The sequence below is a fragment of the Cynocephalus volans genome, chromosome Y (assembly GCF_027409185.1).
Source record: "Cynocephalus volans isolate mCynVol1 chromosome Y, mCynVol1.pri, whole genome shotgun sequence".
NCBI classification, from domain to species: Eukaryota; Metazoa; Chordata; class Mammalia; order Dermoptera; family Cynocephalidae; genus Cynocephalus; species Cynocephalus volans.
Genome location: NC_084479.1, coordinates 7,727,693 through 7,741,169, shown reverse-complemented (window position 1 = coordinate 7,741,169; position 13,477 = coordinate 7,727,693). Strand labels below are relative to the sequence as shown.

Genomic DNA, 13,477 nt, shown 5'->3' with positions numbered 1-13,477 from the left:
GAAACGCCACGTGGAATCATGACCCTCCTCACGTTAGTTGCCGGTCGGTAGCGGCTTGCGCCGAGTGCTCCGAGACCAGCCTTCTGTTCGTAGCGCCCCCCGGCGGCGGCGAAGCCTCCGCGGCGGGGCGGGTCCTGCAGGGGCGGGGCCAGGACGCGGCCGCCGGCGGGCGGGGCTTACCGAGGAGGGGCCAGGACTCGGCCGAAGGGAGCGGCGCGTCGGGAGGCGGGCCCAGCCGGTTGCCGGGAGAACCGGTGACAACAAAAGGCGTGGGCGGTGGCGGCCGCGCAGCGGAGCGAAGCCGAGGAGTCCGGCGCTCGCCGCCAGAGGCCGTGTCTTCCCGAGCCGGTCGGTGAGCGGCGGGCCGGGCGGTGTGGTGAGGGGCACCGGGGAGGCGGCTGGGGTGCCGGCGAGGCCGCGGAGGGCGCCGGAACGGGTGTGGGGTCGACGCTTGGGCCGGGCGAGCGCCCCCTGCGGACGGAAGCCGGGTACCCTGAGGTGGGGAGGCCCCGGGGTCGGACGGGCAGAACGCCGCCGAGCAAGCCGCGCTGAGGAGGGCCCGGACTGTCTGGTGTTTGTGGAGAGGGTCGGGGAGGCCACCGTCACCGAGGGCTCCGCTTTGTCTCAGGCCTCCTGTTCGCATCGGAGACGTTGAAACTTCGGCGCGTCCAAGCGCGTCCTCAGGCCCCTCCTCCCCTCAGGCGGGTGACGATGGAGGAAGAGAAAGGTGCCCAGAGTCTCATTGGGACACCCTTTAAATAACACCGCCCGCAATTGTTAAAATCTTTGTATTTTCTCTTCTTTACTCCCGTCTTCTTTCCAAATCTGGGGCCTTTGCTAAAATGCTTGTGCGATCCAATATCCATCTGCTGGGAACTCTCCTATGAAAAAAATGACAAACCGCACGTTTTAGACAGACCTGTTTTCTGGGAAACCAAGGGCACAGGATGGCAAGGTATTTGGGGACACCCATTCCTGACCAGTGACACGGCATCAAGGATTAAAGACTTGTCTTGCCTTTGCTCAGATTTCACAAACCCATCGGGTATGCCGAAATATTGCCAGCCAATCAGGTTTCACCTTTTTATAAAACGTTGATGACATAATGCATGTTTCTGATGACGGTAATTGATTAGAATATAAAGAAGTATTAGTGCTATGGATTTTTTTTTAAAAAAACTATTTATATTGATTTTTTACAAACTATATGACTATGGACCATTACTGTTACTTTTTAATGGTTAGAATAGGTGAGTTTCAATGACCTTTAATAGCCAAATTGTTTATAGACACTCATTATAAAAACCAAGAATGTGGAAATCTCCCAATTCTTTTAGCATTTTTTATTAGCAATTTCGTTGGAAGCAGGTCTGGCTTAACACAAACCATGACTTTTGCTTTAACGTGATGGCAAAAAAAAAAGAAAGAAAAGAAACAAATAAAAGAAACTAATCTGTATGATAACTTTACATTTAAGAAAACTTTACATTTAAGTGTTTAGAGACATTTGGAAGAATCGACTCAGACAGCATCTCTATAGTTTGTTAAAATTTCCAGTACCAAATGATTGTAGAGTCCTTTCAGATCCAGGAAAGTATTTACCGTACATATGAGTATTTTTTTCAGTGCAGAATTTCATTACAATGATTAAAACTGCCAAGGTTAGGTGGATCTCTTTGTTTTGGCCTTTGAAGATAGTTTGTTGATTATGTTTTGGGATTTTACAGCCCAAGGGACCAGTTTTTTTTTTTTTTTTTTTAACTCTCAGTAGGCTCTTGGTAGAGTGATGTAAATTTTTTGGTGTTGTTGTGATCCTCTTTGGACTATCCACTAAAAGAATTATAAATGCAAAGTATTGCTGCAGAGTTTTTTTTAAAGGCTAGTGAATGTAAAATATGTCATTAACATTTCCATTGCTGTTATTTCATCTTAGTAGTCTGCTAGGTTACTTAATGATAGTGTTCAAGACACTGCTTCTCCAAAGAGCCTAATCTCACCGCAAACTGATTACTTTCTATCTGCACTTGAATCTTATCATAGATTTGTTGTTGGTTACTTTTTTTTGGCTTTTATGTGTTGTTAACTTATCCTACCAAGATTGAATATTCGTGTACAAGTTTTTATGCAGACATATGTTTTCATTTCTCTTGGGTCAATTGATAACTGTGTGTTTCATTTTTTGAGGAACTGCCACTCTGTTTTCCAAATCAGCTATACTATTTTACATTCCCACTAGGTGGGTATGAGAGTTCCAATTTCTCTTCATCCTCATCAACAGTTATTATGATCTGTCTTTTTGATTACAGCCATGCTAGTGTGTGTGGAGTGGTATTTCGTTGCGGTTTTTGATTGCTTTTCCCTGATAGGTAGTGATGTTGAACATCTTTTCATGTGCTTATTGACCATTTATATATCTTCTTTGAAGAACTGCCTTTTTAATCCTTTGCCCATTAAAAACTTTTTAAAAATTACTGAGTTGTAATAGTTCTTTATATATTCTAGATACAAGCCCTTTATTAGATACATGACTTACAAATATTTACTCCTATTCAGTGAGTTGTCTTTTCACTCTCTTGATGGTTTCCTTTGAGGCACAAAGTTTTTAATTTTGGTGGAGTACAGCTTATCTATTTTTTTTTTATTGCTTTTGCTTTTGATGTTATATCTAAGAAATCATTTCCAAATTTAAGGTCATGAAGAGTTACTCTTGTGTTTTCTTTTAAGAGTTTTATAGTTTCAGCTCTTACATTTAGGTCTGTCATTCATTTTTGGTTAACTTTTGTATATGATGTGAGGTGGGGGTCCAACTTCATTCTTTACATATGGGTATCCATTGTCCCAGTATCGTTTGTTGAAAAGACTATTCCTTCCCGATTGAATTGTCTTGGCACCCTTATTGAAATCAATTATAAACATGAGGGTTTATTTCTGGATTCTCAGTTCTATTCTACTGTCTATCCTCATGCCAGTGCCACACTGTCTTGATTACTGTTGCTTGGTTTTAAAACTAGGGAAGTTCGAGTTTTCCTATTTTGTTCTTTTTCAATATTGTTTTGGCTATTCTGTGTCCCTTGGTTTTCTATATGAATTTTAAGATCAGGTTATCAATTTTTGCAAATAGGTCAGCTGGGATTTTGATAGGAGTTGCATTGACTCTGTAGCTCAATTTGAGGAATATTGACATCTTAACAGTATTAAGTCTTCCAGTCCATGAACATGAGATGTTTTGCATTTATTTAGATCATCTATTAGTTTCTTTTCACAATATTTTATGGTTTTTCAGAGTATAAGCTTTATTCATCTTTTGTCAAGTTTATTCTAAGTATTTTATTCTTTTTGATGTTATTTTAAATGGACTTGTTTTCTTAATTTATTTTTCAGGTGTTTATTGTAATTGTAGTTACCAATTTAATTTTTAATGTATTCTGTCAGAGATCTTCAGGAATAAGTATGACATAATATTCAGGAATGGAAAAAGCAGTTTTTCTGTTAGTTTTGATTGTTTTGAATAAAAATTTTAGTTTTAAATTTATATTGATTTATAGAAGTCCTTAAAACTATTTTCACGGATTTTTTTCTAATATTTGTGGCAAAGAAGAAATGCTATTTTTCAATACATAGCTATAAAATCTAGTATAGATGTTTACTTTTAACACATGTGTACAGTTTCTTAATTATTTCCTTGCCTTAATTTCTTTTTCATTTTTCCTTTTTTTTTTTTTGTTGGGTGGCCAGTAAGGGGATCAGAACCCTTGACCTTCATGTTATCAGCACCACACTCTCCCAAGTGAGCTAACTGGCCAGCCCTCCTTGCCTTAGTTTTCTAACTCCCTTATTATTCAATATTTAGAATAGTGAACAGGGAAACATTGCCAATATAGAAATAGGGACACAGTGGAATCCCATGTATTTATTACTTATCTTCATCATTTACCAACTTGTAGCCCCCTCCACACCTAGATTATTTTGAAATAAATCCAGACATCAAATTATTTCATCTAAAAATTAATGACGTGCTTTAACAAACAGATTTACTCTTTGTAACTATTTTATATTGGAGCAAAACCTGCTCTAGTTGACTTTGCTTTAGAGGTGGTTAGTTTATTAGGATAAGAGGAGTGAATAATTAAAATTTGTTTTTTTATTTTGATACACAGGAGTCCAGATCTTACGTAAAATGGATGTCTCTCACACTAGATACTGAACATTAAGTAGAAAATCTATTTAGTAAAATCTAATCTACCATGGAAGAAATACCAGTAAAAGTTGCTGTAAGAATTAGACCTCCACTTTGCAAAGTTCTTCATAATCATCAAGTTTGTGTGAGAGTAATTCCAAACACCACGCAGATTATCATTGGGAAAGACAGAGTCTTTACTTTTGATTTTGTTTTTGGCAAAACTTCCACTCAGGATGAAGTTTATAATACATGCGTAAAGCCCCTCGTGTTGTCACTCATTGAGGGATATAATGCAACTGTTTTTGCCTATGGACAAACTGGATCTGGGAAGACATACACCATTGGAGGAGGCCATGTTGGTAAGATTCTTATACTCTTTGATTTTTATTTGAGACACTGGAAAGAAGCTAAAATATGACAATACCTGACACATAGTAGGTGCTTAGCATATTGGTTGATTAATGAAAGAATGAACAGGATAATCAAATTTAATAAGATCATTATCTTTGAAAGATTTGTTTTTAAATACTAAAGTTTCATTAAATAATCTAATTTATGGCTATATTTCTTTGAGGGGGGAAGTTTAAGACACTGTTTAGTGTTCAGCTCTTGTTATTTTGAAGAGAATTTAAAATGATTTAACATGATCAGATTTTGCATCCCTTAGAGTCCTGCAACCAGGACCTTAGGGACAGTAGGAGAAATTTATTATGTAGTTTAAAGTGTCTTTTTCCTTTCATTTTCTAGCCACATTTCTATTTTAAATACTGAATATTTTAGGATAGAATTTATCCTGCTTGTGTGGAAAAGGTAGAATTATAGAATTTTCCTGTACAGGAAACCTTAGAAATCATTTGTCTTCATTGATAAGTGAGGACCTTCACCCATGGAGAGATGAAGCAATTATTTAGTTAGGTGGCTAGCGATCGTGTGGGGATTGCAAACCAAGTCCTATGTTGAGATTGGTTACTGTGTTATTTTTCTACTAAAAGCAGATTTTTTTTTTTTTTAAGATGATCGGTAAGGAGATCTTAACCCTTGACTTGGTGTTGTCAGCACCACGCTCTCCCAGTGAGCTAACCGGCCATCCCTATATAGGGATCCGAACCCATGGCCTTGGTGTTATCAGCACCACACTCTCCCAAGTGAGCCACGGGCCAGCCCTTTAAGGGCTTTTGTTGCACATATGCATCATTGCTTAAAATTTTAGTTAGTATTCTCTATATGTATAGCACCTCCCAATATTTTTTTCTGTTTTCATACTTCTCAAATGTAGACTATATGACTTGCAGGTAACTTTTCTCATTACATGCATGGATGGGGGAAGGTTTGGAGAGTGGCTGTGTTGTGTGAGGAAGTCTTCATTCCAAAGATTAAATGGAGGGGTCTTAAGTGCCCAATTACTCTCCCACCCCCAATTTTTTAAAATCACTGTTCTACAGGATTTGGAGATTACAGATGATAGATTATTTTAGGGTCTCACAATGAATTTGGTTTTTCTAGTATAAGTTGTTGTTGTTTTTTCTTGACGATTGTAGCTTTTTTTTTTTTTTTTTTAATTGGCAAATGTTTTATGATCTTAATGACCCAGTATGTGCTTTATACCAATAGGGATTATGAAATGCTCAGAGCTTGGTGACTTGATTGTAGCTATACTGTTTTTATGTTAAGAGGCCATGAGTACAATTTTAATTCTGTAAGAGGAAAAGTTATTAAAATTATCAGTTGTCCTAAAATATTTTAACTGCTCTTCAATTCTCTTACGTTAGGAAAAATAGACCGCCATTAAGAATAATTTTTGATGTTTTTTCCTACTTTTTTTAATTTAAGAATTCTTTATAAAAAGAATTGCAAGTGATACATAAGAAATTTACAAAGTAAAAGCTCCTCTCATCTTCAAGAAATAAATGTGATGCATATTACCCATATTACGCGCACATGTAGTTTTTTTGTTTCGTTTGTTTGTCTAATGAGATATACCTGTGGGTCTGTAACTTTCTTTTTACATTTAATAATATAAAATATCATTTCACTTTTTTCCGTTTGGCTCCTACACTTTTACCTCATTTTTTGGCTATATAATATTCCATAGTGTGAATAGGTCATAGTTCATCCATTTCTGTATTTTTTTTTAAATTTATTTTTTGAAGCCATTTTGGTATTAATGGACATTTAGATTGTTTCTGACATTTTTACCCTTCTAAAAAGTTGCAGCGATATATCTTTGTATATTTAACTTTGCATACAAATGTTTGTATTTCTGTAGAGTAGATTCCTAGAGATGGATTTGCTGAGTCAAAGAGTATGTACATTTAACATGTGGATTGATTACCCTGACAATTTACCCTGCAAAAATGCTGTATCAGTTTATGTTCCCACCACCAATGTGGTGAAAGTCATTTGCTGATATCCTTGCCCCACTTACTGATACTATAAATTTAATTTTTTTTTTTTTTTTTTTTTACCACTTGATAGGTGAAAAATTGTACTTAGTTGTTTAAAGTTGCGTTTATTTCTTGATTTATTTGTGAAATTGGTGAACATTTTTTATTTTTTACATTGTCTCCGTAGGGCACCAATCCTGGTTTAGACATCTGCTGTTTGATCATTGACCATGCAAATAATGTTTGTTTTTCCCTCCAATAAATATTTATTGAACATCTGCACTGTCCAGGGTACCATGGTAGGCACTATGGCAAAATAAAAATCTCTTATTTTTGAATATGATGCTTATTTAAACTAATATTCATTTTCCTGCTTCTTAGAACCTTGGCTTTAGCAACGTTTACAAGGTATAATCTTTTCTAAAAACTTTTGTGCACCCTTTAGATAGCATCAGCTAAAAGATGGCTGTTGAGGTATGAAATTTTACACGTTTTCCTTCTGAAATGGTCTGTTTCAGGAATATAAGACTAACATTGCAAATATGATATTTAGTTTACCAAAATACATATTGAAGCTTTCTTAGCAATATTGTTTGAAATTCAGTTTTTTGATAAGTCTTTTGAATTACTGTGCTTTGTTATCTGTTGAAGTGAGGAATAAATGAGCTATTTCTGATCAATCGAATATTCTGGCTAATCTAGAGTACTTATCTGTACTAGAGTTTGAAAGGGTTTAGATATTGGCTAGTTCCTAGAAGCTCTTAAAAAGGAATCTTCAGTTTGTCTTGTACTGGAAAAAAACCTACAGCTTCCTTTACTTGCCACACAATGGCAGTCTTGCATCTTAAGTTAGGTGAAAGGCAGCCATCCAACTTAATAGAAGTTCAGATTTTCAGGGTGATTGTTGCTAGAAAGCTAAATTTTGATCATCTTTAACTTGGAAGCAAGTTGTTTTTAAGGTTCATCTGTAAGCCAACTATTTGTTGCTTGGAATATATTTTACATGGAACCGTGCTAAAAATTGTGGGGCCTACAGACACTTATTTAACCTTCGGTCTCAATTTATCTCTCCACTTATTTTAAATTTTATTTCTTACACTTTTTTTTTTTATTACTTTTAAAATTGTAGTAAAATATATAAAAATGTACATAACATAACATTTACCATTGAACTACTTCTAAGTTTACAGTTCTGCAGTGTCAAATACAGTGTGTTAATGCAGTCATCAGTATTTCCAATTTTTTTCATCACCCCAAACAGAAGCTGTATGCTCATTAAGCAGTAACTCTCCTTCACACTCACTCTCCCACATCCTATGGTAACCTCTAATTTACTTCCCGTCTCTATGAATTTTCCTGTTCTAGATATTTCATAGAAGTGGAATCATACAGTACTGTCTGGCTTCTCTCACTTAGCATGTATCAGAACTTCATTCCTTTTTATGAGTGCATAATACTCCATTGTATGTAAACCATAGTTTATTTATCCACTCCTCTGTTGGTGGACACTTGATTTGTTTCCCCCTTTTGGCTCATGTGAATAATGCTGCACTGAACATTGGTGTAGAAGTATCTGTTTGAGTCCTTCGTATGCATTTTTGTAAAGCTGCTTTAACTCCTTTTTGAAACAAGGTGGGGCATAAATAAATGTTCACTCATAATGTTATTGTACTGGTCTGTTCTCGGTTGTGGAAGCTGTAGGCTCAGGTAATGATGGAGGAAAACAGGTGTCGAGATGTTCCCTTCCTCATTCCTGGACTGAGGTCTAGGCGTAGGCAGAACTGACCTTTCTGTACTTCTGCACATATCCTCTGTGTCCACCAGACTCTGCTGGCTTCCTTGCCCTTTGTTACCCCTTTCTACCCTCAAACTCCCTGCACCTTTCCACCCCACCCAGAAATCTCAGAACAGATGCTCTTGGCTAAGTGTGAAAAAATATGATACAAGGACGTTTTTTTAAAAAAGAATTCTTGATAACATTAATGAATTATGGTCCAGTGATTAGGAGTCCACCCAGCCCACAATAAATGATCTAAAGAAAAAGACAGTTTAGTACAAAGGACTGTCAAATAAATTGGTCTTACCTGAGGTCAGTTGTCAGTTTCTTGCTTTTTTTTTTTTTTTGCAACTGGCCAGTATGTGGATCTGAACCCTTGACCTTGGTGTTCCTGCTTTTGTTTTGTTTTGTTTTTTGTTTTTGTTTTGGGCAGCTGGTGGGTAAGGGATCCAGACCCTTGACCCTGGTGTTACAGACACTGTGCTCTAACCAGCTGAGCTAACCCGCCAGCCCCGGTGCTCCTGATTTTTTTAAAAACAGTATTTTCTACTTCAGAAATTACATATTGTCTTAAAGCTCCAACATTTTTATTTACAGTGGCTCCCAGTAGTAGTGGGGACTCTAGTGAATACCCCGGGATGGGGTGGCTTTGGGCAGAGGCAGCCCTTGTGTAGAAGGATTTTTTTATGAGCCAAGGGCCACCTCCTTGGATCTAGTATTTAATGAACAGTGAATTGGTGAATTGGGAAAGGTAAAGGATTTATAAGACAGCATGACCTATTCAAGACATAAAATACCACCCCATATAGTCTTATCTCTTATATTAAAGTGGACATTTCTACTATACCTGCCTGCTTTGAACTTCGCTGGTGCCACTTATGCCTCTTGTGTTCAAGGGACTTTCAGTAACATATTTTCTTCGTGTGTGTGTAGGTGCGCATGCATGCGTGCATGTGTGTGTCAATACATTTTCTTACTATATCTTTTTGTCTTAAACTTACATAAATATCATTTAGTTTATTGGATTGTCTTGTCATTTGGTTGTAAGCTTCTTTGTTTTATGTTTCTTCCAATTCTTTTTTTTTTTTTTTTTGGTGTCTGGCTGGTATGGGAATCCGAACCCTTGACCTTGGTGTTATAATGCTGCACTCCGACCAGCTGAGCTAATCGGCCAGCCCATTCCAGTTCTTTACAGTATATTTATTTAGTTGATTTTAAACTATATTTAAACTTTCACTGTATATTTAAAATTATTTCTAATGGTAAAAATTCAAATATTTAGAGCTCTAAGATAAAATGTAAAGTTTTCCTTTCTTTTCTCTCCCTATTCTAACTCCCCAGAGGCAACTACCATTAAGTTTTTTGTGTGTATTTTTTCAAAAGTATTCTTTGTATAGGTATGCATATTTTCTTTTACCTGGATAAGATTTGCTCTGCAGTTATTTTTTTTTAACCTCATAGATTTTGGACATCTGTTTAACAGTAGTTGCATGGTATACCATTGTTAACTAGCCATTCTCCTACAAATGGATTTATTAGGTTCTCTGGAATTTTTCACAATTGCAAGCAAACTTTACTGATATTTATATGACATCTTTAGGTATGTGCACATGTATTTCTGTAGGACTTTATCTGAGTTAAAGAGTGATCACGTTTAAATTTTTGATACTAATTATTCTCCAAAAAGGCTGGACCAGTTTATCTTCTCGTGGTATGTTAGAGGACCAGTTTGCTCATATCCTTGAGAAGACTCGGTGTTATCAAATTTTAAAGCTTTGCCCACGTTGTATTTTAAACACTGAATAATTATAAAGTGGTTAGATCATTGTGTGCAAAATTTATCGTCAAGTACAATAATGTACTTTTTTGTTTTTTGGTTTGGATTTTTTTGGTGGCTGACTGGTACAGGGATCCAAACCCTTGACCTTATTGTTATAACACCACTCTCTAACCAACTGAGCTAACAGGCCAGCCCCAATGATGTGCTTTTAAATAGTATTTTAGTCTCAGTAGTATTAATAGTTGAGAGAATGCTGGGTATATCAGCTCTTACCGTATCTTGAAACTATTAATAGCCCTTTGTTTTTAAACCACCTTCCCTGCATCTACTGTACCATTTCTCTTCCCTTTGCAGCAGAACCTTGAAGGTGTCCTCTGTGACTCCCTGTGACCAGTTTTCCTCCCCCATTCTTTCTTCAGTCCACTCCATTCACCTTTCATCTCCACTGCCACTGAAACTGCACTTGTCAAGATAATCATAAATGACCTTCACTTTGCTAAATCCAATGGTCAGTTTTTATTTCTCTTCTTACTGGACCTATCAACAGATTTGGTACATATTCTCCACTTGGTTTTCAGGCTACCGCATCCTTAGTTTTCCTTCTACTTAAATGTTTGCTCCTCAGGCTTTCTTGCTGGTTCCTTATAAATGAACCAATAAATGAGGTGCCTCAGGGCTCACTCTTTGGTGCTCTTCTCTCCTTTTTCATTTTTTGGTCTCATCCAGCCTCATGACATCAAATACCATCAATATGTAGCTTACTTTCAATTTTTTACTTCCAGTTCAGACTACTGTCTTGAACTCTGGACTCATAGATCCACTGTCTATTCAACCTTCCCAGGTGAAACCTAATAGACATCTCAAGCTTAATTGGTCAAACACTGAACTGCTATTTCCCTCTCAAGCCAATTCAACACCCACTCTTCCCCAGATCAGTTGATGGCAGCTCTAATGGCCCAAGACAAAACCTTGGAGTCATCCTTGACTCATTGCTTTCTCTCACATTCCATATCCTGGAAGTCTAAATGGTCTGTCAGGGAATCTTAATGGCTCTCCCTTGAACATAAATCCAGAATCCAGCTACCATCCTGATATGAACCACCATCCTGTCTATCCCCTCACCCCCTTGACTCCCGGATTACTGCAGTGTCCTCCTAAGTGGGCTGCTCATTTCCACTCCTGCAGAACAAAACAGCCAGAGAGGTCTTTTAAAATCCTAGGTAAGAGTGAGTTATTACTCTACTCTAATGGCTGTCATCTCACTCAGAATAAAATCCAAAGTGTACAGTGGTCTACAAAGCCCACGTGATCTCGCTTCTGTCACCTCACAACCTCATCTCCTGCCACGCTGGCCTCCTTGTTTATGGTATTATACCTGTTTAGTGCCTTCACACTGGCTGTTCCCTCTGCCTGGGATGCTCTTTCCTTGGAAACCCACGTGGACCCCCGGCCACCTCTTTAAAGTCTTTGCTGAAATGTCAGTTTCTCAATGGTGCCCATCAGGACCTTCTTATTTAAAGTTGCAAGCACCTCCCACCCACTATATAGTCACATTTCCAGTTCCCCTAACCTTGCACTATTTTTTTCTCTAGGGACACTTACCTCCTTTTAATAAACCATGTGATTCAGTTATCAGTTATTCTTTTTTGCTGTTGTCTTTCTCTCCTCAGTAGAATCCCACAAGGGCTGGGATTCCCCCCCCCGCCCCCCCCATCTTGTTCACTGATGGTTCCCAGGGTTCTAGAATAGTGCCCGGCACATGGTAGGTACCAAATAAATATTTGTTGAATGAATACCTGGGTGAATTCTGAGTAAGGGATGCAAGTGAAAACTTTTACCTATGAATTTTATAGTTGTGGTTTTTTTTTTTATAGTTGTGAATTTTATAGTTGTAATTTATAATATAGAGAAATATAAGAAAATAAATTTATTAACTGTTAATTTTGAGTTATAGTTTTTCTTATATTTAAAGTTCTAGATCTGTTTTCTTTTCTAAATTTTCAGCTTCATTTGTGGAGGGTCAAAAGGGTATTATTCCTCGAGCCATTCAAGAAATATTTCAAAACATCTGTGAAAATCCTAGCATTGACTTTAGTATTAAAGTGTCTTATATAGAAGTATACAAGGAAGATCTAAGAGATCTTTTAGAATTGGAGACATCCATGAAGGATCTTCATATTCGAGAAGATGAAAAAGGAAACACAGGTAAAGTAGCTTACTTTATTGATAGCCTTCATTAGCAAACAGAGATAATTGAATTCAGTTTCTGGATATAGTACAAAGAATCTTTAAGAAAAAGACATACAAGCAAAACGAGTTTGTTTTTACTTTAAAATCAAACAGCTTGTTGATTATCAGTGAAATCACCCAGGTGAAAAAGCAGAAGTTCAGGCAAGGTAAAGTTGCTAATTTGTAATTCAAGATGTTTGTTTCCTGTAATTGCTCCCCTCTGGATTGACCTTAAGTGAGACTGTGATACAGGCTAAGTTTGTTTTTCTATGTTTTTTTTTTTTTTCTCCCAGAGCTACCGGCATGGAGATGGCTTTTTCTCTTAGGTGTTCATCCAGCTCGACCCAGAACTTTGCTTTCTTCATCTTTGATTTTTGTCCCAGCACTCCAATTTCTTCTTCTCTCTCTCTTTTAGAGAGTTTATGGTTTTCTTATCCATATTGACATTTATTTACCTGTTTGGTGTGCTTCTCAACAAACAGGTTGACTTCTCTGATTTTCTGTGCTAGCAACCTGTTAATCTCATTCACTAATACCTATCTGTTTGGAAATGAGAGTAGTATGGGAGGGTCAAAATGCAAGTATTTTAAAGAATAATGCTTTTCTGCTTAAAAGGTAATGTTTTCTTTATAGAACATTTGAAAACAGAAAAATAATAGGGAAGAAAATTAAAGATCGTCTTTAATCTTGGATTCTAGAAATAGCATCTTCTCTTTTTGGTGTGTTTCCTTCCAGATTTCTTTTTCTGTACACATGTAATTATTTTTAAAAAAATATATATGCAACCCACATATAGTTTTGCACTTCATTTTTTTCACTTAATATTTATATTATTTCACTTAATATATTATATTATATATTTATGACTCTTTGTGGTCGTGGTAATTTGTCTCATGAGTGTATTATAACAATTTATTTAACTAATAGTCCATTATTGGACGTTTAGGCTGTTTTCAGGATTTCTCTATTTTTATTAACATTGTTCTCGGACTGTTGTTGGATGTCTTCCTCTCCTAGAAAGCACGTTTAGTAGAACCTTCCTAGAGGTAAAGAATCCTGCCAGAGGAGTGACTCCATAGGGGACATTTCTAGCAGTTAGGAAAGTAAGATGTCTCTTGTCATTCAAA

At 37.1% G+C, this 13,477-nt stretch overlaps 1 protein-coding gene across 1 annotated transcript in view; it reads left to right on the top strand.

Moving 5' to 3' along the window:
- The first annotated feature begins 4,244 nt into the window (after positions 1-4,244).
- The window catches only part of LOC134368919 (kinesin-like protein KIF27), a 44,490-nt gene continuing 35,257 nt past the window's right edge, over positions 4,245-13,477 (top strand). The window contains exons 1-2 of the mRNA XM_063085151.1: positions 4,245-4,539; positions 12,126-12,326. Of these exons, the coding sequence (XP_062941221.1) occupies positions 4,245-4,539; positions 12,126-12,326 (496 nt within the window). The remainder of the gene's footprint in view (positions 4,540-12,125; positions 12,327-13,477) is intronic.